Source organism: Rutilus rutilus (assembly GCF_951802725.1).
Source record: "Rutilus rutilus genome assembly, chromosome: 2".
Lineage (NCBI taxonomy): Eukaryota > Metazoa > Chordata > Actinopteri > Cypriniformes > Leuciscidae > Rutilus > Rutilus rutilus.
In genome coordinates, this window is record NC_140210.1 from 58119181 (window position 1) to 58143996 (window position 24816).

General features: G+C 44.2%; 1 protein-coding gene across 1 annotated transcript in view; it reads left to right on the top strand.

Annotated features, from left to right (window-relative positions):
• The window catches only part of LOC311286455 (dynamin-2-like), a 107111-nt gene that overhangs the window by 74684 nt on the left and 7611 nt on the right, over positions 1–24816 (top strand). Inside the window, exons 16-17 of the mRNA XM_084402687.1 lie at positions 23607–23716; positions 24054–24165. Coding sequence (XP_084258813.1) covers positions 23607–23716; positions 24054–24165 — 222 coding nt within the window. The remainder of the gene's footprint in view (positions 1–23606; positions 23717–24053; positions 24166–24816) is intronic.

The following is a 24816-nucleotide window of genomic DNA, read 5'->3' on the forward strand; positions in this document are numbered from 1 at the left end:
TTACTTTCTTTAGGCAACGTTAAACATACATAACTCACTGGCGCTTCCTAGTCGCCGCTCTCGTGACATCATCAACATTGCGTCAACCTAGAACACCATAGCAACAACACCACATCTCCCCTTTCTAGAGATCAAAGGGTAGACTACCTTTGTCTCAACAAACCTTAGAGGATTATTCTGCCTCTTTTGCTGGAAGGTCTGCTCCTATCTAATGCTTAAACAAACCAAATAATTATAACATTTGTCTTCATATTTCGAACAATCATTTTTTCCAGTATGTACATTAAGTGACAATGCATTTGTAACTATAATGCAACAGTAAACCACACACTTGTTTACAGGTTCAACCTTGCAGGTTTCACGACCCGTCTCCCACACCTAGTTCTAGGTGTAGACACCAAATCAGGAATGTCCTGCTCCTCTAATTCCGGAGTGACAGGGTGCGACTCAGTGAATGTATCCGAGGACTGATCTTGTGTATCACTTTTATCATCCTTAGCTGACGCTTGCATAGATACCAGATGGTGGCGATTACGTCTCACAGTCCCATGCTGAGTATTCACAAGGTAAGACCGTGGAGCAAAGTGACTGGCAACAATCGTTCCTGATTCTTTAGCATCAGACACCCAGACTTCTTCTCCTGGCTGTAGTGTGCTGAGTTTTCTAGCTCTGTGATGTTTATTGAAGCGCTCTGCATCTGCACTCTTTCTTCCCTTCTCTTTTCTGGAAATTGCATCAGTATCAGGGAGTGCTGGATCTAGCAATGATGAGAGTGTGGGCACAGTTGTTCGCAGCCTTCTTCCCATAAGAAGCTGAGCTGGGCTGTACCCATTCTGCAAGGGAGTAGCACGATACGCTAGGAGAGCAAGGTAAGGGTCATTAGCTTTCTTGAAAAGAGCTTTTATTGTCTTGACCGCACGTTCAGCCTCTCCATTGCTCTGGGGAAACTTTGGGCTGCTAGTAACGTGGACAAATCCATACGAAGCAGCAAAGGATGCAAATGAGTGCCCAGAGAATTGTGGCCCGTTGTCTGTAATTAGTGTCTCTGGAACTCCATGCCGTGCGAATATGGACTTCATGTGGACAATGACGTCAGTAGACCTGCTGGGTGATAACTGAGCAATCTCCACATACCTGGAATAGTAATCCACCACAAGCAGGTACGTTTTAGTTCCCAGCATGAATAAATCAGCCCCTAACCTTTGCCAGGGCCTGTCTGGAAACTGAGTGGGCATGAGTGGTTCTTTTGGGTTTAATCTCTCCTTGAGGCATGTCCTGCAGTTGAGCACCATTTCCTTCAGCTGATTACTTAACCCTGGCCACCACACTGATTGTCTTGCCCGCTCTCTGCATTTTACAAGTCCTAAGTGCCCCTCATGCAACTTGCTAAGGACGCCATTTCTCATGGCAGCTGGAATGACCAGCCTCGTACCTCTCAGCAACAGGTCGTCCTGCACAGTTAAGAGAGCCCGTTCTGCCCAGTAACGCTTCAGTATTGGATCTCTCCGGCTGTGCTCTGTCCAGCCTTCAACACACAGTTTCATCACACTGGAACACACATTGTCATTCTTTAAGTCTTCTCTCAGCTGTCCCAGGTAGGTTGTGCTTGCCGGCAAATTCCCCATAATAGAGTCAACATAAATGTTAGTGTCCTCCCAAAACTCTCTCTCTTCATGAAGCTCACACTGCTTTACCGGAGCACGTGACAGAGTGTCAGCTACCCACAAATCCTTTCCTGGCACGTGAACAATGGAGTAAGAGTAACGCATCAGTCGCATTTTGAACCTCTGGATACGAGGAGGGAGAGCATCCAGAACTTGCGATCCTAAGAGACTCAGTAATGGCTTGTGGTCAGTTTCCAATGCGAAATGTTTGCCAATGAGAAAGTCCTTAAATCTTTCGCATGCCCACGTGAGTCCCAAGGCTTCTTTCTCCACTTGTGCGTATCTCTGCTCAGTCTGAGTAAGAGATCTTGACGCATAAGCTATTGGCCTCCAACCTTCTGGCCACCTCTGCAGTAGGACGGCTCCCAATCCATAGGACGAAGCATCCGCTGACACTTTACAGTCTCTATTCGCGTCATAGATGGCAAGAACAGGGGGGGACGACAGTACGTCTTTCAGAGCCTGGAATGCATTGGCTTGTTCAATGTCCCAAATCCAACAGTTCTTTTTCGACAGCAGGTCACGGAGAGCTTTGTCTTTATCCGCCAGTTGTGGAATAAACTTCCCAAGCTGATTTACCATCCCCAGGAAGCTCCGCAATTCACTCACATTTGAGGGCTCCGTCATGTCCCTGATAGCCGCTGTTTTCATTGGGTCGGGGCTAATGCCATCGGCAGAAATAATGTGCCCTAAAAAGTGTACTGTCCGCTTTGACAACTCACACTTCTCGACATTGAGTGTCATGCCTGCCTTTTGCATTTTCCTCAGTACTGCATGCAGACGGGTGTCATGTTCCTCCCTTGTTCTTCCCCACACCAGAACATCATCAATATGACACACCGTGCCTTCCAGTCCTTCAGTGACCTCTGTAGCCATTCTATTCTGGAAGTGTTCTGGCGCAGATGATATTCCAAAAGGAAGCCGTTTGAAGAAGTAACGGCCAAATGGGGTTATGAACGTTGTGTAGCGCGCAGAATCCTCTGACAATGGTATCTGCCAGAATCCCATATTAGCATCTAGCTTACTGAAGATCTGCGCTCCAGCAAGCATTCCTAACGTCTGTTCAACTGATGGCAGGATGTATTTTTCCCGGCGAACTGACTCATTTAACTTGGAGAGGTCTACACATATCCTAACAGCACCTGACTTCTTTGGGACCACCACCATGCCAGCACACCAGTCTGTTGGTTCCTCCACCCTGCTGATTACCCCCAATGTCTCCATACGGCCCAGCTCTTCTTTAACCTTATTCATTAAAGGTAACGGGATACGTCTTGGGGTTTTAAGAGAGAATGGAGAAGCCCCCGGTTTGAGCCTGATAACATATGGCTGTCGTACTTCTCCCAGACCACTGCACAATTTTGGATAACTTGTCTTTAATATTTCCATATCAATGTTATCTAATCGTGCCACAAGCTCGAGCTTTGCAATAGCCGGTCTGCCCAGAAGTGCAGTGTGCAGATTTCTGATTATGTACACATCTTCCTCAGACTGTTTTTCACCTCTCTTCAACAGCAGACTAGTAACTCCAACAACATCTAAGGGAACTTGCCCTGGACCAAGCAATGGCCTTGTTGCATCCTTGAGGGTAGGTAGGTCTTTATTAAAAATCTCCTCAAACACCTCTACTGGAATGACAGTGACATCTGCGCCGGTATCAATCTTAAACGGCACACGTTTGTGTCTAATGTCTAAGTCCACCATCCATGGTTCGCCAGTACCTGTGATGCTGCCAAGAAATATAGGGTCCCCCTCGCACACTTCACGCACAGTTTTTGATGATGTGCACACCCTCTTGTAGTGGCCTTTTTTCCCACAGGAGTGACATTTTACATCATTTGCTGGACAGTCACGCTTTGCGTGTGCTGGGGAGCTGCCACACTTATGGCACTGGTTGCTATTCATCTTACTGGAGTGTGCTATATGTGATTTTTGTTTAGGACCATTTCCTTTTTGGGGTCTCCCCATGTTATACTTTCCTTTGTACACTCTGTCAACAGAGCCCGCATCTGCAGCCACAGTGTCTGTCACACTTCTCAGCGCAGCTTGCTGTCGTTTCACCTCCTCACTTTGCCGCTCCATTGCGATTGCTTTTTCCAAGGTCAGCTCATGATCCAGCTGCATACGCTCAGAAAGCCGTTTGTCCGCCAACCCCACGACGAGTCGGTCCCGAATTAGCTCGTCATGTAATGCTAAATAATTGCAATGTTCAGCCAGAGCATACAAAGCTGTCACAAATGAATCAACAGTCTCATTTTCATCCTGTTTACGCATATTGAAACGTGCCCGCTCGTAAATTACATTTCTTCTCCCAACGAAATGTGCCTCAAAACCTGCCTTTACTGCGTCATACTTTGTTTTGTCAGCGTCTGCCAGTGGTAACCCCCGGAGAATATCATCCGCCTCATCTCCCATGCAGTAAATGAAAGTATTCACCTGATTTTCGTCCGAGTTTTCTTGCAAGTTGCTTGCCAATCGGAACCGTTCAAACCTCCGGATCCATTTTGCCCATTCTTGTGGTTTAGAGAAGTCAAACGGCTCAGGCGGCCGTATGCTGAAAGTAGCGCTCGGTCCCACTGCCCTCGGCGCAGCGACCGCATTATCTCCGCCATCCATTTCAGCTCGCACGTTCTTCCCACGTATCCGGGCCTCGCGAGCAAAACTAAATCAGGTAACACGTCAAACTACAGCACTTCTGACACCATGTCGTGTCTTTTAAATAATGACTCTGGATTCGAACTGTATGAACGTGTTTACTTTACTTTCTTTAGGCAACGTTAAACATACATAACTCACTGGCGCTTCCTAGTCGCCGCTCTCGTGACATCATCAACATTGCGTCAACCTAGAACACCATAGCAACAACACCACATAACCCTCATTCATTTCCGGACACGCTGGCTGCAGAAAGTAGCAAGTAGCAAAAAAGTATCGAGTTGTAGCCTACAAAGCGGAGCTTTGAAGCAGGGGTCTCCAACACGTCGCTCACGTGCTACCAATAGCTTGTGGCTTGATATGAGCTAGCTCGCCAGAGGCCGTTCACATATCGCGTCTTTTGTGCGCTCAAGTTTGTTCAAATGTAAGCGTGCGGCAAACGCGCTCATAATTGAAGCGACGCGCACTTTTTTTTACCAGGCGCAACGAGATAAAAAAAAAAGTAACTTTTCAGAATGCCGCAAACAGGTCATGTGACAGGAACCAGGACATTTCAGTTCGATTGCTGATCCTGATCGATTGCTGCTGTCTGCCTCGCTGCCTGCTGTGAGTGTGTTTGCTTCGGTGCTGTAAGCTCCGTCTTAGCCTCGTATTTCTTTGTTTTGAACCATCATTTTCTAAAATTTCTAGTTGTTTACACTACTACTAAATACAGCTTACTCAACATCTCCTGACATCGCTAGCTTCCGTAGCACAACACGCTAGTAATTCGCTAGCTAGCCTGTTAACGCGCCACCCGTGCGCTCAGCTATTTTTTAAATTTATTTATTTATTTATTTTTCTCTCGCGCGCCCGCGCCTTTTGAGTTCATAAAAAGCTCAGGGGCCTCATTTATAAAACTGTGCGTAGGAACCTTACTAAAAGTGTACGTACGCACAAAAGCCAAAAATGGCGTACGCAAAAAAATATTCAGACTTATAAAACCGTGCGTACGCCATTACCTGCGCAGAATTCACTTTATAAATCCCAGTCAGCGGAAGATTGTGCGTACATGCGTCTCCACCCGAAATAACCATATATGGAGTTTACAATGCCTAGTTTTACTATGCAGATCCTCATCTGCATATCATTTGCATATGATTATTCATCCACGTGATAACTTAAACGTTATCACGTGGATGAATAATCATATGCAAATGATATAAACGGTACAAGAAACATTACATTAATACAAATCAAGTAGTTATCCTTGCCTTGTTTTTGAATAGCCTACATAAATCAAATAGTGTAAAATACATTTCAGAGAAAGTTTTTCTCAATCTTTTCCACTTGCCGAATTGTATTTTTAATTGATTTATATTTTTAATGGAAACAGATGGGCCTTGGGCATTATTTGCACGAAACTATTTTCTCAGACAGTCTGGTATTATCATGATAAGCAATTATCTCTGTGGTTAAAACATTAAAACACAGCACGCCACAGGAAAAGTGTTCAAAAACAATCGCATCCACAACAAATATTTCTATTGATTGAATTGAATATAAAAAAATGTTGTAACTTTTCAGTATGATTTCATGTTTAAGTGTTTAACTCCATAATTTGAATGGCATATTTAATCTAAATGTTTATATCAGAAGTAAAACATAGTTTACATCATTATTTTATTTATTTAAACTGCGTCAGTTTCACTAAACGCCCCAACGCGCTCGCTGGCGCGGACATAAGAAGGAATGGATATTTGCTTCAAGTGACAGGCTTGGTGAGGGAAATTATATTTGTATTATCTTTCTGTATTATGTTTAATTTTAATTCTAAATTCTAAAAGTGACCAAAAAGACAATTAACTCCAACTCACCATCGGTGTCGCCAAACTGCTCCGTCTCCAAAATGTGCGTACGCATGGGTCAGAGTTTGCGTGCAGGTGCGCATATTTTCACGTCAAGTTTTTCTTCATAAATCCCACCTTTTGCGCAGGAACTGGCGTACGCATGTTTTCAGCCCCGTTTTGTGCGTACGCAAGCTTTATAAATGAGGCCCCAGGTGAGTAAGAATTAGTCAACAAACACGGTGAGTAATGTCTTGTTCTGTTATTGTCACCTGCACTTCATGTCACATGTTTAGCATAGCCTTCTCTGTTGGCAATGTAGGATTTATATGTGATAAATGCAAGGAGTCAGTTAGGCTGACAGAGAAGATTTCAGAACTAGAAACACGCATCCAAACTTTAATTGAGGATAGTAAGAGTGCTAGAGCTTTAGATACTATTTTGGATGCGCCTAGCGTGAACTCTTTACATGGTGCGGTTCCAGCTGAAGTAGAGCCTGTGCAGCCGGGCAAATGGGTGACAGTGAGGGATCGCTCTAGTCGCAGATCTAAAAACCACTCTTCCGTTCCGATTACCATAACAAATCGATTTGCCCCGCTCAGTGAAACACCCACTGAGAATTCTGTTGATTGTGCCCTAGTAATCGGTGATTCGATCACACGGAACGTGAAAATAGAGACACCAGCGACCATAGTCACATGTTTGCCGGGAGCCAGAGCACCTGACATCAAAGCAAATTTAAAAGTGCTGGCTAATGCTAATCGTAAATTCTCTAAGATCATTATTCACGTCGGCACTAATGATGTTCGACTCCGCCAGTCGGAGATCACCAAAATTAATATTAAAGAGGTGCACTGTTAGACCTTACCGGGTTTTTTTACAGTAAAATACTGGCAACACTGTTGCAAATATGCAAATACTGAAACACCGTTGCAGTTATAATGCAAGTGCAGCGTCAATTCCCTTCAGAATCGAACAACGCTAAATTAATAGCGAACACGGCGGCGAGCGTCTCGTTCCTTGCCTTTCAGGGAACCGAGGTTACGAAAGTAACCGGAGACGTTCCCTATCAAGGCTACGGAACTCGACATTACGGATGTCGTATATGGGAACTGTATAGAATCCCGCCGTGGCAGCAAACTACTGAACAGACCCAATACAAACCTCGCCCCCAGAATGGAAGTGCCTGATAGGCCGAGATTGACAAATAGCGAACCTCTAACCTCTGATAGGTCCAAAGGGACCAATCACAGAAACACACCAACACTACCGGAATTTGCATATCCCGAGCAGTATAACTGGGGGAAGGTTGCACTGTAGACCAACAGGGCAACAACAACAACAGAGAAGCCAACGCATAGCGGTGACAATAGTATAACACACAAATAGCACACAGAACAACTCATGAGCAAAGCGCAGAGCTGCTCTCTTAATGCTGTGTAAGCGATCAACTCACCGAAAGCACTCGAGACGCTACAGAGGGTAAATCCAACTTATAAAATCTGGCAAACGTGTTCTGAGAAGACCAGCCAGCCGCAAGACATAAATCCTGAATAGACATACCCTTAGTCCAGGCCCACGAGGAGGCAATCGCCCTAGTCGAATGGGCCTTGATGTTCAGGGGACATTCCTGTCCCAGGCAATCATAAGCCAAAACAATAGCGTCCACGATCCAGTGAGCAAGCCTCTGTTTTGAGACCCCCCGTCCCTTGTTGCATCCACCAAAGCACACAAACAGCTGGTCCGATTGTCGAAACGCTGCCGAGCGAGAAATGTATTCTCGGAGCGCTCTGACTGGGCAAATAGCACTCTGAGCATCCGAACCCTGAGAGGTTGATGGCTCAGCGGACAGGGCAGGCAGAGAAACGATCTGCGCTCTGAACGGGGTATTGAGCGACTTAGGAACGTAACCCGGTCTCGGTCTGAGAGTAACATTACAGTTTCCCGGTCCAAAGCGAATACAATCTTCACTTACAGAGAAAGCCTGTAAATCCCCAACCCGCTTCGCCGAGGCGAGAGCGAGAAGCAGAGCCGTTTTAATCGATAGCTCCTTAATGGCAATCGAGGCTAGGGGCTCAAAAGGCGGTCGTGACAAAGCCTCCAAGACCAAAGCTAAATCCCACGGCGGCACAGAAGGCGGCCGTGCAGGGCACAATCTCCTAGCTCCCTTGAGGAACCGTGTCACCGACGCATGTCTACCGATAGACTGTCCGTCAACAGGGGGGTGAAACGCGGCAATAGCGGCCACATAAACCTTCAGAGTGGATGGCAGGCTCCCTTCATCCATCCTATACTGAAGGAAGCGTAGAATATCCGACACAGAACAGTCCGCTGGGTCTATACCGACATCCTGACACCATTTAGAGAACACACCCCACTTCAGAGCATACAGGCGCCTGGTGGACGGAGCTCGCGCCTCCGCGATGGTATTCAAAACCCGCGAGTGCAGCGCGTCCCGCCCGCTCAGCGACCCTGTAGCGGCCACACATGGAGGCTCCACAGCGCGGGGCTGGGATGCCAGATCGTTCCGCTCGCCTGAGACAGAAGGTCCTTCCTGAGCGGGATCTCCCATGGCTGCCCTGCTAGCAACTCTACCAAATCCGCGAACCAGGGCTGATTCGGCCAGTTCGGGGCTACCAGAGTCACCGCCGCCTTCTCCTCCCTGATTTTGCACAACACCATGGGCAAAATTTTCACCGGAGGAAAGGCATAGAGACAGATTCTCGGCCATCGCGCAGTCAGCGCGTCCACCTCCCGGGGGGAACGGGACAGCGAGAAGAACATCTGACAGTGCGCGTTCTCGCTCGTTGCAAAGAGGTCGACCTCCGCCCTGCCGAAACGATTCCATATCAGCTGAACCGTCCCGGGGTGAAGCCTCCACTCCCCCTGGGGAATCCCGCTTCTCGAGAGCATATCCGCCCCGCGATTTAGAACACCGGGGATGTGCGCCGCTCTCACCGAGAGGAAAAACCGGTCCGCCCATAGCAGAAGGGATTCCGCCTGCCTGAATAGGGCTTTGGAATGTACACCGCCTTGGCGATTTATGTACGAAACCACGGAGGTGTTGTCTGTCCGAATCAACACATGCCGCTGCTCCAGCTGAGACCGGAAGGTTTTTAGAGCTAGAGAGACCGCTTCCAGTTCCAAGCGATTTATGTGCCACTCCATCTGCTTCTCTGACCACCGACCCGAGGCGGGCTTGCCCAAGCAGACCGCTCCCCATCCGGTGGATGAAGCGTCCGTCAGGACCTCCACTCGCTGGGTCACTAAGCCCATAGGGACCCCTGAGCTGAAGAGATCTGGGTTCCTCCACGGGGCCAGGGCGCGGGCGCATCCGCTGGTGACCATAACGCGCCTGTGGCCAGAATACCACGCGCTCGGGGGAACGCGCGCTTTCAGCCAGTGTTGAAGCGGTCTCATATGCAGCAGCCCCAGATGACACACCGAAGAAGCCGCTGCCATCCGTCCCAGTAGTCTCTGAAACTCTTTCAGTGGGACGAGCCTGCCAGGTCTGAAGAGACCGAGAGAAGAACTCAGAGCCTCCGCTCGCTCGGGGGAGAGGCGCGCTCTCATTCTCACCGAATCCAAGCACACTCCCAGGAATGTTATCGTCTGGCTCGGTGTGAGCACACTTTTCTGGACGTTCACCCTCAACCCGAGCATCTCCAAGTGTCGAAGGAGGGCATTCACGTGGCTGACCAGCGTTTCTCTCGACTGAGCGAGAACTAGCCAGTCGTCCAGATAGTTCAAGACGCGCATTCCGCTCGATCTGAGGGGTGAAAGTGCCGCGTCTACACATTTTGAAAACGTTCGGGGGGCTAGGGCCAGTCCAAACGGAAGCACCGTATATTGGTACGCCGAATCCTCGAACGCAAACCTCAGGAATCGTCTGTGACGTTTCACTATCTGAATGTGAAAGTAAGCGTCCTTTAAATCCACTGAAGCGAACCAATCCCCGGGGCGAATTTGCGCCAGGATTTGCTTCAGTGTTGTCATCCTGAAGGCGCGTTTGTGAAGCGCTCTGTTGACAGGTCTCAGATCCAGAATGGGGCGGAGACCCCCTCCCTTCTTCGGCACAACGAAGTAGCGGCTGTAGAACCCGCTGTCCCGTTCGCTCGGGGGAACTGGTTCTATAGCCTTTTTCTCGAGCAAGCTGCACACTTCCTGCCTCAGCACGCGAGCGTTTTGGGGCAAAGTTAATGACTGAATTACGCCGCGAAAGCGGGGTGGTCTGCGTTTGAACTGAAGTGTGTACCCGCGCCGAATTATATTCAACACCCACGGCGAAATGCCCGGAATAGCTTCCCACGCTGCCTGGAAACGACTGAGCGAGGGCTGATCTAAACCTGCGGTCATCGCCGCTGCGGTCATGGCCGCTATGTGAGTGTTGGGGGTAGTTATTGACCGTGACTCTGCGCTGCTCGAGGGCAGGGCGGGTAACACAGTGTGTGGTGCAAGAGGAGAAAAAAGCTCTGTTTGTGAAGTAGTAATTTGCTTTATTTGAACAACATTCACAACATTTACACACACAGAACAACTGCACGCGTCGCTCACAGAACTCTGAGGGACGAAGTGCACTAGAGCGCGCCGCTTGCACGCGGGGCCGGCCTGGCGCTTTTTCCTCCTCTTGCCCGAGCGGTCAGGACGACTGCTTGGGCCTGGCAGGGGACGCGGTGGGCTTTCTGCGCGGGCTCCTCTGCGTCCTCCTGTTACCCGCCCCTTGCCACGGACCGCTGCGGCCTTTACGGGCATCCTGTCCCGGGCGGGGCGCTGTCTGTCTTCTGGCCGCAGCCTGGGGTTGGCGGCCTGAGGCTGAGGAAGAACGAGAGCGCGGCTGCGGCTGCGGCTGCGGCGGCGGCGGCGGCGCCCTTCGCGGAATGACGTGGCTCATAGCTTTGGCCTTTTTCTGCGTCTCGGAGTAACGCTCGGTTACTTTCTCCATGGCGTCTCCGAACAGGCCTGCAGGGGAAATGGGCGCGTTCAAGAGCGTCTTCCTGTCGGCTTCCTGCACGTCTGACAGGGTGAGCCACAGATGCCTGTGGAGGACCACGAGGAAACCCATAGAACGGCCGATCGCCTGGGCCGAGCGCTTCGTGGCCAGGAGCGCGAGGTCCGTGGCCGAACGGAGATCCCGGATGGCGTCAGCGTCAACAGAGGCGGCGCCATCCAGAGACTTCAGCTGCTTTGCCTGGAGCACTTGGAGAAGGGCCATAGCGTGCAGCGCGGATACCGCCTCCCCCGCGGCACCGAAGGCCTTGTTGGCCTGGTGGGCCGTAAATCTGCAGGCTCGGGACGGCAGGCTGCGGTCCGAGCCCAGGGCGGGAGCCGACGGGCAGAGATGAGCGGCGACGGTCTCCTCGACGGGAGGGATGCCGAGGTAGCCGTGGTCCCCCGCCTCGTCCACGGGGGCAAACATAGCCTGGGTGGAAGTGAGGGTGCGCGCCGATTGCGGGGCCGCCCACGACTTCACCACGTGCTCATGCACGTCGGGAAAAAACGGTGTTCCCCTTTTCGAAGCGGCCTGACGGCGGCTCGATTGTAGGAACCACGTATCCAATTTGCTCTTAGATGGTTCATCAGGAGCTTTCCAGTCGAGGTCCAGCTCCTCGACGGCCTTAGAGAGGACACGGAAGAGCTCGTCCTGCAGGTCCGCAGGGGTGTCCTGCTCCGCGGCCGCCAGCGGTGCGGCCTGCTCCGCACCCCAGTCGTTCTCGGAGGCTGACAGCGACATGGAGTCGTCCTCCTCACTCACCCCGAAAGAAACGAAGTCAGCGACGTCGCGAGGGGGATGAAAGGTGGGGTCGGGGAAGCTCACCGGGGAGCGAACCTCGACTCTGCGGTTGGGGGGGGCTACCAGCGGCTCAAAGGCGGCGGTAGGCCCAATTCCCGCTGCTGCGCGAGCCTCGTCCCTCCTGGCTCTGAGGGCTCGAAGGGATAAATCCGCGCAGTGGTCGCAGGACCCTCCGTCCCCGAGGGCTGACTCAGCGTGGGCCAGCCCCAAGCACGCGATGCAGAACAGGTGCGTGTCGGGGGGGGCGATGGGGCCCGAGCATACGTTGCAAGTAGTTGCCATCGGATGCAGGAGACAGTGCGAGTATCTCCGACGCAACTTCAACGACGGCGAATAATCCAAGTTTGTAGTATCAGCTTTCTAGCACACGATTTAAGCGTGAAGAGAGAGATTCTGAAGGGAATTGACGCTGCACTTGCATTATAACTGCAACGGTGTTTCAGTATTTGCATATTTGCGTCAATTGGCCAGCTCTGCTGGCGTTAGCCTATAAGATTTCAGCGGAAGTGAAGGATGAGAGGAGTTCCCATATACGACATCCGTAATGTCGAGTTCCGTAGCCTTGATAGGGAACCACACTACAAAGAGTAAAAAGTAACATTGAGACAGTGTTGCAGTGAGATACTTAAGGGAATATGTAAGTGATTGTGGAGCATTAGTGATGGACACCTGCTGTTAGAACAGAAAATAGAGAAACACAAGACCTACAACTGACTTCCAGCCATTACACATTATTACACTTATTATTTACCAGTATGACTTTATTTCATACATCTACAGAAGTTGTTATTGAGATGTTTAATTGAAAATGTTTGGTTTGAAGTTACCATTATAGAGATCAGTGCTTGCTTTAGTTGGGATGCTGATGTTAAAACATTAGTGTTTCTTTTGCTGCTTGAGCTGTTTTTGTGCAAGTCACACTTGTGCACACACACAGTTTATGAATGATTGCGGTTATGTTGATTATGATGACAAAATCATCATATAGCCTGTTCATTCACTAAGGAGTTCATTTTCACTCGTTCAGAATTTAATCCTCAATCAAAAGTGTTACATTACCACCACTGTGAAACCACAGCAATACATTACAATGACTCTTTTTTTTTTTTTAACAGATCATGTATAAACAAACAAAACAGATCTACACTATGTTTCAGAAACACAGAGATATCACAAATTAGCACATGAATCTCAACAATGGTGGCAATATATATATTTTTTTTTTATTCATGCAGCAGTGCATGCTGGGAGTTTTATACTATCCTGGAACCCAGCATGCATTGCGACATGAAACTTTTGATTGTCACCATTGTTGAGATTCGTGTGTGTGTGTGTGTGTGTTATGGAGCGAATTATGTGCCATAATTTAACAAACAAATCCAGCATTTTGCAAACAAACTCAATCTACTTCGCAAAGGAAAACTCGACTCGCAAACAAACTCAATCTACTTCGCAAAGGAAAACTCGACTCGCAAACAAACTCGATCCGCTTTGCAAAGGAAATCTCGACTCGCAAACAAAAAGAAACCAATGTGCAAGCACAAAGGTCACAAATGCGTCCAGGCAGATTTTCTCACAAATGCGTCCAGGCAGATTTTCTCACAAATACGTCCAGGCAGATTTTCTCACAAATGCAGTTGAGCAACTTCCTCTTCTAAAACAGTAGATGGCGCTAAACTATAGGCTAATTTAGTGCTAGTCTCCCAGGAGAAGCACTGATTTGAAACTTGCCTTTGCCTACAGCTGAGGAAAATGACCGGTGAACGGGTGTGTTTCTGTCTTATTTGATCTATAATTAACCTTTTTGAGGTTTTCTCTTGCCAAACGTTTATTGCATATCTAGACAGAAATCCACATTAGCACTTAGTAGCACTTCACTCTCTAGGATCGGGGAATCTATAAGCTGAAAGCTCTGCCATCTTGTTGCTTTTTGTCATTTTTTTCTGCATCGGACTCATGCGAAATTACTAAATTAGTGATTATGTCTACACTTGAATGAATCTATTTCTTTCGTTCTCCATAAATTAATGAGAACATTTAATTTAATTGAAAGGAGGCTCCCACTTATTTATTTATTTAGCCTAGTTGGAATTCAGTCAGCTTAACAATTAATGTAATAAAATAATTAATGCAAAAAAAAAAAAAAAACAATATACAATTGTTTCTTATCTTGCCTGTGACGTAACGTAGCCTATGCAGTGCCCAAATTATTATTTTGGACACACAAATGAAACCCGCCGCTCAATTAAATGAAATGTTCTCATTCATTTATGGAGAACGGAAGAAATAGATTCATTCAAGTGTAGACATAATCACTAATTTATGGTGCTAATGTGGATTTCTGTCTAGATTAGTGATGTGTCATTCGCGAACGATCCGTTCATTGCGTGCGTCACATGACAAATGAACCAAAGACTCGGAAGGTAAATTAAATATATATGTTCCCTGTAAATTATCTTTGGCTGCATTATAATGATTTCTTCATTCAAAATATGATTGAGATTGCGTAGGTGGATGTTTTCGGGGAATTTGGCTGTTAAAAGTATAACATTTAAAGCCACTTAAATGAACGAAATGACTCAAATAAAGATTCGTTCATTTTGATGAACGAGATCGAACGAGAGAGTCAGTAAAATGATCCGAACTTCCCATCACTAGTCTAGATATGCAATAAACGTTTGGCAAGAGAAAACCTCAAAAAGGTTAATTATAGATCAAATAAGACAGAAACACACCCGTTCACCGGTCATTTTCCTCAGCTGTAGGCAAAGGCAAGTTTCAAATCAGTGCTTCTCCTGGGAGACTAGCGCTAAATTAGCCTATAGTTTAGCGCCATCTACTGTTTTAGAAGAGGAAGTTGCTCAACTGCATTTGTGAGAAAATCTGCCTGGACGCATTTGTGAGAAAATCTGCCTGGACGCATTTGTGACCTTTGTGCTTGCACATTGCTTTCTGTTTGTTTGCGAGTCGAGTTTTCCTTTGCGAAGTAGATTGAGTTTGTTTGCAAAATGCTGGATTTGTTTGTTAAATTATGGCACATATTTCGCTCCATAGTGTGTGTGTGTGTGTGTGTGTGTGTGTGTGTGTGTGTGTGTGTGTGTGTGTGTGTGTGTGTGTGTGTGTGTGTGTGTGTGTGTGTGTGTGTGTGTGTGTGTGTGTGTGTGTGTGTGTGTGTGTCTGTCTGTCTGTCTGTCTGTCTGTGTCTGTCTGTCTGTCTGTCTGTCTGTCTGTCTGTCTGTCTGTCTGTCTGTGTAAAGCAGGAGTTAAAAATGTTTTACAGCACTATATGATTACGATATTCTTCATTGATTACAGAAATATTGATTTCATGTTGTAGATTCACAGATATATGCTAAATATGAAATACCCAACAATTCAAAGAATATATACAGGAAAGATCAAAGAATCAGACATGTCCACAATAATTATGTCATCATCACAAATGCCTAAAACACCTGATGATCTTCCTCTTGGCTCTTTCTTGCCATAACAAATGTGTTTTATAAACTCACTGTTACAGCAGTCAGAGAGAGATGAATGGTAAGAAGTCAAGGGTCAAGAGACCAACTAAAGCAAATACTGATCCCATCATGGTGACAACAAACTTTATTATTAACTAAATCTCTGTTAATTCTCAACAAGAACTTTTGTACATGTATGAAAGAAATAATCGTAAACTGGTTTCACACTCAGTGTTGCTGGAAGTCAGTTGTAGTTTTTGTGTTTCTCTTTTTTCTGTTCTTGTTTCTCCGTCCTTCAGTGATTCTGCTTATCAGGTGTTCATCAGTGTCTCAATTCACTCACTTCTTTTCATTTAAGTGGACTATATTAGTGAACTAATGTAGGGAATAGTGAATGAGGGTATAGGGTGTGATTGGGAAAACAGCCTCTGAGTGTCGACTTTGAGCACTGTTAATTTACAGTATATTCCTGTAGGCTATTTTTGTTTTCTACGGTATATTACTGTTTTAATGGAAAATGGTATGATATTGTCAGAATCTGGCCTTTTTTTACAGCAAGGGTTAACAGTGTGTGTGAACTCGCAAGTACGATGTCAGGCACTGTAATTTGCTCTTCCTTCCTGGAAGGCCCCCTTCCTGTTAGCAGGAGTGATGAGATAGTTAGTAGATTGTGTTCACTGAATCGCTGGCTGTCTAAGTGGTGTCCGCTTAATAATATAGAATTCATAGACAATTGGAAAAGTTTTTGGGGCAAACCTGACCTGTTGAAAAGAGATTGTATTCATCCCTCCTGGGATGGTGCTGCTCTTCTCTCTAGTAATATGACACATAAGCTGTGTCCCAAAGTAAAGGCTGCATCCTTCGAAGGACTGAAGACTTCAAGGATGCAGCCTTCATGGGATTTCCTAATTGTGCAACCAGGTGTTCCCGATCACCACTCCAAGCGCCAAGCAACAGTGCGAGAGGACAGCTGCCATCCTGATAATTCATTTGATATAACCTAATTGAGTAAACAGCTATGGAGCCAGAATTGGCTATTGTCATTTTTATGTTTAAAAATTTACTGGAGGACATGGTGAGGATGTTTCAGCCCCGTCGCTGCCAGGCCATGTATTTTCAGTTTAGCCCGGTTTGAATATAAAACCCAATTGAATATAAAAAAGTCCAGTATTTCTCCCGCTCTTCATTGGCAGCTGTCAGTCACAGTTGCCAGGCGACGAGAACAGTCCTCCGTAGGCTAGACCGGTCCGAGCGCTTCAGATGCGGTTGATATGGGACGCTGTAGTTAGCAACAATTTGTTAATATTGTGACAATAGATCTACATTTTGTTACTTTAATTTTCGAAACTGCATATTTCGTTAAGTATTCATGTACAAATGTGAAGTAACCTGAAGTACTTTTTTCCCCTCACATATGATTTAACATTAAACACAAAAGTATATAATGTAACAACCTTGAAAATATTCATATGTAAAATGCAGTAGTAGCATAATATAAATACAAAACTATAATAAAAACCCTGACAAGGAGTTTTTTCCCCTGCAGAATACATACCTCTAGTTTTACTCTTGATACTAAAAACTTGTTATTAAAAGTATTTTTTTCAGAAATTACTCTAAAAAAAAAAAAAAAAAAAACCCTCAGTGAAATGGCAGCCATGGATTGAGTCAGCCCTGCAAACCTGTTGGTAGACAACTTAGTGGATAGTGTAAATATGCACTCAAACACTCTGGAGACCATCCCAGATCATGTCCCACCAGCAGAGAGGCCTTACCAGGGGCAGCCCATCCCAGTCCAGCAGCTCCAGGGTCTCCCTGCTCAGTTCAATAATGTAGCCGCCCGTGGAACAAATGATTTTCATTTAGCAATTTTATTTGAAAAAAAAAAGGTATACAAGAGTTTGTTTCATGTAGAAATTATGACTGACAAAACTGTCAATAAACAATGTCCAGAACAATTCATTCTCTTTTATTTACACAAATAAAGTTGCATAAAAATAATGTACAGATTTTTTCTTTCCTTTTAAAAAATAAAAGTTAAAAAAGTTAAACAAGAATATGTAGAAAAAATATATATTTTTCAATCATTCTCTCAAGAAGAAAAAACAGCCTGTCCATCCTCTCCCTACTCTCCTCGCCTCTGCCTTCGTGCTGGTGCTGCTGGTGCTGGCTCCTCCTCACTGTGGACAAACTGAGGACAAACCAGGGCCAAGTTTCAGCAGTGGGTTTCCCACTCACACCCTCACCTGTCCCAGGACACTTGCAATCCTAAGGCAGAGCAAATGAACCATGGCTTGTTAACATCAACAGCACAATACATTTCAGCAAAGATGTAGTATTAACTTTCTTACTTTGTATTTTTTTTCTCCTGAATTGCTCTAAAAAAGCTTAACACAGGGGTGCAATCTTAAGTGCATTGTTAACACTGCAAAACATGACACATCAAGACATGCATACAGAATACTTAAGAAATCAAATTTCTCAAATTTGGTTAAACCCACATAGCTTTCATGACAGCACTACAAAAACACATAAAAGTGAAACCCCATTGCCTTATCAACTGCTTTTCTTATTGTGGGCTTTATAGGGTGAGTGATATTTCTTATTATACACAAGTGAGATAGACTAGTGCAAATATTACAAATAGGTCGTTAAACTACTATTAGCACAAGTTTTGCCTCAAACTACCTGACAAATGAAGCAACGCAATGATGACGAATGAGTTAAGATGAAGTTTATAATAAACTTTAACTCTGGTTTCACTAACGTTAGCTATTTGAGTAAATGAAAACATAATACTTACATTTAAATTTGAATTTGCTGTCCACCACTGATCTCTAGTCTCGGTCGCCTTTAAAAATAAAAAATGCTGTCGTCACCGGCTCGCAATGACTTATGGGGTAGAATAGGGTAGAATAGGCCGCTAAGTGTCCATTTATGTATCCTTCCTTTCACGGGGAAACGAAGTGTGCATTTGGCGTCGCTTTTGAATCAGGGAAGCCTTCGTCGCGTCGCGATGACGCAACCGGCCTTCGAATTCAGCCTTCGGAGGATGCAGAATTGAAATGGGACAGCCTTCATCGAGCCGCGGTGACGCAATCGGCCTTCAAATGCGACCTTCCAAGGATGCAGCCTTTGAATTGGGACAGCCTTCGTCGCGCCGCTGTGACGCAATCGGCCTTCAAATACGGCCATCCGGCCTTCAAATACGGCCTTCGGAGGATGCAGCCTTCACATTGGGACACAGCTACAGTCTTAGAGCTCAAACATGACAATCTGGGGCTCAGGTCAGGAAGCAGACAGACTGGCTTAACCGACTGTCTGCTAGCGGCCTCGCGTCACCCAGGTCAGATAAATCCCATCACATAGAGCCTCTTTCACCTAGCTATCATCATATAGAGACTGTGTCTGTTCCCCGAATTTGGAAATCCAAAAAATGTTTAAACCCATCTAAGGTTAAAAATTTAATTGATGTTCAACAAATAAAAAACAGCTATAATACAGATGAGCAAATGCTAAAGCTTGGGTTGCTGAATATTCGATCGCTTACTTCAAAAGCACTCATTGTTAATGATATGATTTCAGATAATAACCTAGATGTGCTGTGCTTGACAGAAACCTGGCTAAAACCAAACGATTACATTACTTTAAATGAGTCCACCCCGCAAGATTACTGTTATAAACATGAACCCCGTCTGAAACGCAAAGGGGGAGGAGTTGCTGTAATTTATAGTAATATTTTCAAAACCACTAAGAAATCTAGTTTTAAATATACTTCTTTTGAAGTGTTGGTGCTTAATGTAAAAATATATAGTGCAAACGATAAATCACGTTTGAGATTTGTGCTGGCTACTGTATACAGGCCACCAGTGTCTGTAATACAGACTTTATCAAAGAATTTGCGGACTTTCTATCAGAGTTAGTATTGGCTGCAGATAAAGTACTAATCGTTGGTGATTTTAATATATACATCGATAATGAAAAAGATGCATTGGGATTGGCATTTAAAGACATTGTAAACTCAATTGGAGTTAGACAACATGTGTCAGGACCTACTCATTGTCATAATCATACTCTAGATCTAATATTATCACATGGAATAGATGTTGATGCCGTTGAAATTCTGCAGCAGAGCGATGACATCTCAGATCATTATCTAGTCTCGTGTAAATTACATTTAGCCAAGGCTGCAAAGCCGACTCCGTGTTTCAAATATGTTAGACCTATCACTTCTGCCACTAAAGATTGCTTTATTAATAATCTTCCTGATCAGTTTCATCATCTCAGCATCCCAGATAGCTTAGAAGAACTTGATATTACAACAGAAACTTTTAACTCTCTCTTTTCCAGCACTTTAGACACAGTTGCTCCGTTGCGCTTAAAGAAGATTAAAGAAAATAGTCCAACGCCGTGGTACAACGAGCACACTCGGGCCCTTAAGAGAGCAGCCAGAAAAATGGAGCGCAACTGGAAGAAAACAAAACTAGAGGTATTTCGCATTTCATGGAAAGAGCGCTCGATTGCTTACAGAGAGGCCTTAAAAGCTGCTAGATCTGCTTATTTTTCAACACTATTAGAAGAAAATAAACATAATCATAGGTTTTTATTTGAAACAGTGGCTGAACTAACGAAAAAGAAAGCTTCAAACACAGATGTTTCCAAGCAGCACAGCAGTAATGACTTTATGAACTTCTTCACTTATAAGATTGATAATATCAGGGACAAAATTATAACTATGCAACCGTCTACTACAGTATCGCATCAGGCAGTGCATTGTAGTCTCCCTGAAGAAAAACTTGATTCATTTATTGATATAGGAAAGGAAGAATTTACTAAACTCGTTAAATCATCTAAATCTACAACATGTATGTTAGACCCTATACCGACTAAGCTACTGAAAGAGATGCTTCCAGAGGTCATAGATCCTCTTCTTAATATCATTAATTCATCTTTGTCTCTAGGATACGTACCAAAAAACTTTAAGCTGGCTATGATTAAACCGCTTGTTAAAAAAACGCAACTTGATCCTACAGAATTAGTCAATTACAGGCTGATCTCAAATCTACCTTTTCTGTCAAAGATATTAGAAAAGACAGTATCCTCACAACTATGTTCCTTTCTTGAAAGAAATTATATCTGTGAGGATTTTCAGTCAGGATTTAGACCGTAGTACTGAGACTGCTCTCGTTAGAGTCACAAATGATTTGCTCTTATCATCCGATCGTGGTTGTGTCTCTCTATTAGTGTTACTCGATCTTAGTGCTGCATTTGATACTATCGACCACAACATTCTTTTAAATAGACTAGAAAACTATGTTGGCATTAGTGGAATTGCACTAGCATGGTTTAATACTTACTTACATACTTATCTGACCGTTATCAGTTTGTAGCAGTAAATGAAGAGATGTCTCATCGATCAAAAGTTCAGTATGGCGTACCACAAGGCTCATTTCTAGGACCGCTGCTGTTCACTCTGTACATGCTGCCATTAGGAGATATCATTAGGAAACATGGAATTAGCTTCCACTGTTATGCAGACGATACTCAGCTCTATATTTCTTCAAAACCTAACGAAAATTACCAATTCACTAAATTAACAGAATGCATAGCTGATATAAAAAATTGGATGACTCGTAATTTCCTACTTCTAAATTCTGAAAAAACAGAGATTCTAATTATTGGACAAAAAACGTCCTCACGTAATAACCTAGAATACTGTCTAACACTTGATGGCTGCTCTGTTAAGTCTTCGTCGTCGGTTAGGAACCTGGGTGTGCTCTTTGATACCAATCTTTCATTTGAAAGTCACGTGTCTAGTATCTGTAAAACCGCATTTTTCCATCTTAAAAATATATCTAAATTACGCCATATGCTCTCATTGACAAATGCGGAACAGTTAGTCCATGCGTTCATGACCTCAAGGCTAGATTATTGTAATGCTCTACTGGGTGGTTGCCCTGCACGCTTAATAAACAAACTACAGCTAGTTCAAAACGCAGCAGCTCGAGCAGCTTCTTACCAGAACCAGGAAGTATGAGCATATTAGCCCGGTTCTGTCAAAACTGCACTGGCTCCCTATTAAACATCGCATAAATTTTAAAATATTGCTGATCACTTACAAAGCACTAAATGGTTTAGCTCCGCAGTACTTGAGCGAGCTCTTAACGCATTATACTCCTTCACGTCTATTGCGATCTCAAAATTACGGCCAGTTAATAATACCTAGAATATCAAAATCAACTGCTGGCGGTAGATCCTTTTCCTATTTAGCACCAAAACTTTGGAACATTCTTCCTAACATTGTCCGGGAAGCAGACACACTCTGTCAGTTCAAAGCAAGATTAAAGACACATCTCTTTGACCTAGCATTCACATTAGCCATAATAGACTTCTCTAATTCAATGTTAGGCTGCATAGATTAGGTCAGCTGGAACCAGGAACACTTCCCATAAATCCTGATGTACTTGTTACATCATGAGAAGAATGACATCTACGCTAATTTTAGTGTCTTTGTTTATCCCGAGGTTTTCCCGCAGCCTGCCAGATCCAGGCTGAATCCAGATCTGACGAAGGGCCTGCGCCTGGACCCGATGTCAACGCAGTGCTGAAGTGCCAACTAGTCTCTCCCTATGGAGGATCCCTTTACCACTCTACAGATAAAACGTTGTCGGAAAAACTCAATTTGCGTATCTACCCCAAATTGATCAAATAAAAATTATAAGGAAACACCAGTACTTTGTTAAGGCTTGGTTTGTAGGGAATTACAAACCTGCGCACATATATTCAAACGCACATAACTATAGAACCAATTCTTAATGCACATGTGAACGCCATCAGCGTTTCTCACAGGTTCGCGTTTAAAGTCTATGTAGAGAGAATTGTGTCGTCTTAGCGGCCCCTAATTTAATAACAAATGATCGTTGCGACGGAAGCGAATCAATCAAAACTAACTTTAGCTGGAAAATAACTTTATTAAAAGAACCGCTATAAAGCCAAAACAATCTTACCTTAAATTATACGTTTATCTCTGTAAAGCTGCTTTGAAACAATCTACATTGTTAAAATCGCTATATAAATGAAGATGAACCAACCAATCACCCCTTTCCATAACAACATTGAAAGCTCAGTCAACATGAAGGATGGGGGTGCACCCAAACACTACTAATAAATAAAAGCTAATGTGTAAATGTCAGTAAGTTATCTTTTTTGACTCAATCTTTTTATAAAAAAAATATTTAAAGGCTGAAATATGAGGTTCATCTTTGTATAAAACCTTTTTTGTCAAAACTTTATTTGAACTTGTACATGTTGCAAGACACTCTTTTAAAATCTGGCCATCATTTTTAATGGTATTTTAATGTTTACGTAAACAAAAAGTGCATATTGATGCTAATCAATTTGTTATTTGCTCTTTTTCGACATAAAACTTGTTGAATTGACTTCATTCTGTAGAATTAGTACTTTTTGGGATAACCGTGATAATTTTGGTCACTTTAATCATCTCATCATTTCCTCTCTAGTTATGATCAACTATGATCAACTAAAATCAACAATAACTGTGTTTTTACAGTATAATATGCAAAAATACAATTTTCTATTAAAAAAAAATATCTACCTCTCCCTCTCTCTCTCACACACACATCAGATAATCCTAGATGATAGAATGATAGATAGATAAATACTCAAATGATCCCGAGGTATCTATCTAACTTGGATAATGCGTTGTGTAGGTCTTAAATTTCAATCTTTATGGTCTTAAAATGTCTTAAAAAGGTCTTAAATTTGACTTATTGAAACCTGCAGAAACCCTGTTTATGTGTACATAAAGATATGGTGAATCCGGCTTGTCCCGTAGATGTTCTGCTAGCGCACTTTGACCTCGCGCACGAGCAGATCCGTCTGCGCTCTGGAGATGCGTTCGGTCTTTCCACCATCAAATTCCGTCATGTAAATAGCGAATCTTCCATGGCGCGAGCGCAACTGGCATTTAAAGGGGATGGGAGATGAGACTCGTTTAACGTACGTAAATCCCAAAACACACCCATTACTCATTAAGAGACAACCCTTAACCAAACATCGGGAGCACCGACCATTTTTCCCGTCATTAAACTAGCAGAAGTGGAATCGGACCCAGAGTGTGAGTGTGTGTTTAGATGTTTATTCTTCATGTTTGCTGAAAATAATCCCTGTGTGTGTTTGTGTTTTCCAGGAGAAAGAGACGAAGTTCATGCTGCCTCTGGATAACCTGAAGCTGCGAAACGTTGAGAAAGGGTTCATGTCCACCAAACACACCTTTGCCATCTTCAACACTGAGCAGAGGTGCGACTGAGTTTATGTTTCTGCTCGGTTCACACCTCTTCATCCGAGTGTGGGTCAATTATTACGCATATGGATGCATTTAAACCTACCGACACATCGTCGTTGCCATAGAAACCAATGAAATAATAGAAAATAGAAACCAATAGAAAACTGAAGAGCTGCACGGACACACAAATTGGATCTGAACAGTTGCTATACACAGTGTGGACATCATTAATTTTAGATCAGATTCCAATCGAATACACAAATAATCGGATTTGGACTGACAGTGTGAACGTAGCCTTAGTTACAAATCAGTCATGAATCTGATTTCATATGTGTGATGTTGTGATTTCAGGAATGTGTATAAAGACCTGCGTCAGATCGAGCTGGCCTGCCACTCTCAGGAAGAAGTGGACAGCTGGAAGGCCTCGTTCCTGCGGGCCGGAGTCTATCCGGAGAAAGACCAGGTCACAGTCTGACCCTGAGTCTGTCACTCTGACCCCTGAGTCTCGTCTCACCTGTCTCCCTTGTCCTACCTGTGTCTTGTCTCACTTGTGTTTCGTGTCACCGTGTTTCACCTGTCTCCCTTGTCCAACCTGTTTCATCTCACCTGTGTCTTGTGTCACCTGTCTTTTTTTTATTTATTTATTTATTTATTTTTTTATTACAAGTAAAATAACAAGACAAGCTTCAAACCCCCCACCTACCTCCCCATGCATTCATACCACAACCCCAATCATCCACACATGACAAGAAAGCAAAATAAAAGGAAGCACAAAGCAAACAAAATTAATAACAATGAAAAATAAAATAAATCAATACTACTGGTCAAAAAATCATTAAACAAAAAACACAATAGAATTAGCAAAACAATTATGCCATAACACCAACAGCAGCTGTTTTTAACAGCACCTTTAAAAAAAAAAAAACGAACGTTAATATTTACTAATATTTACCTAATATTTATATCTCTAACTCAAATAAGCAGACATTCCATTTATTTTCATGCTCAGTTATTCTATTGTTATTTGTTGCAATAATTGTTTCTAGCATATATTGATAACACACTCTATTCTTAAAGTGTTTTATACATAAATTTGATAAAGTTTTAGCTTTAA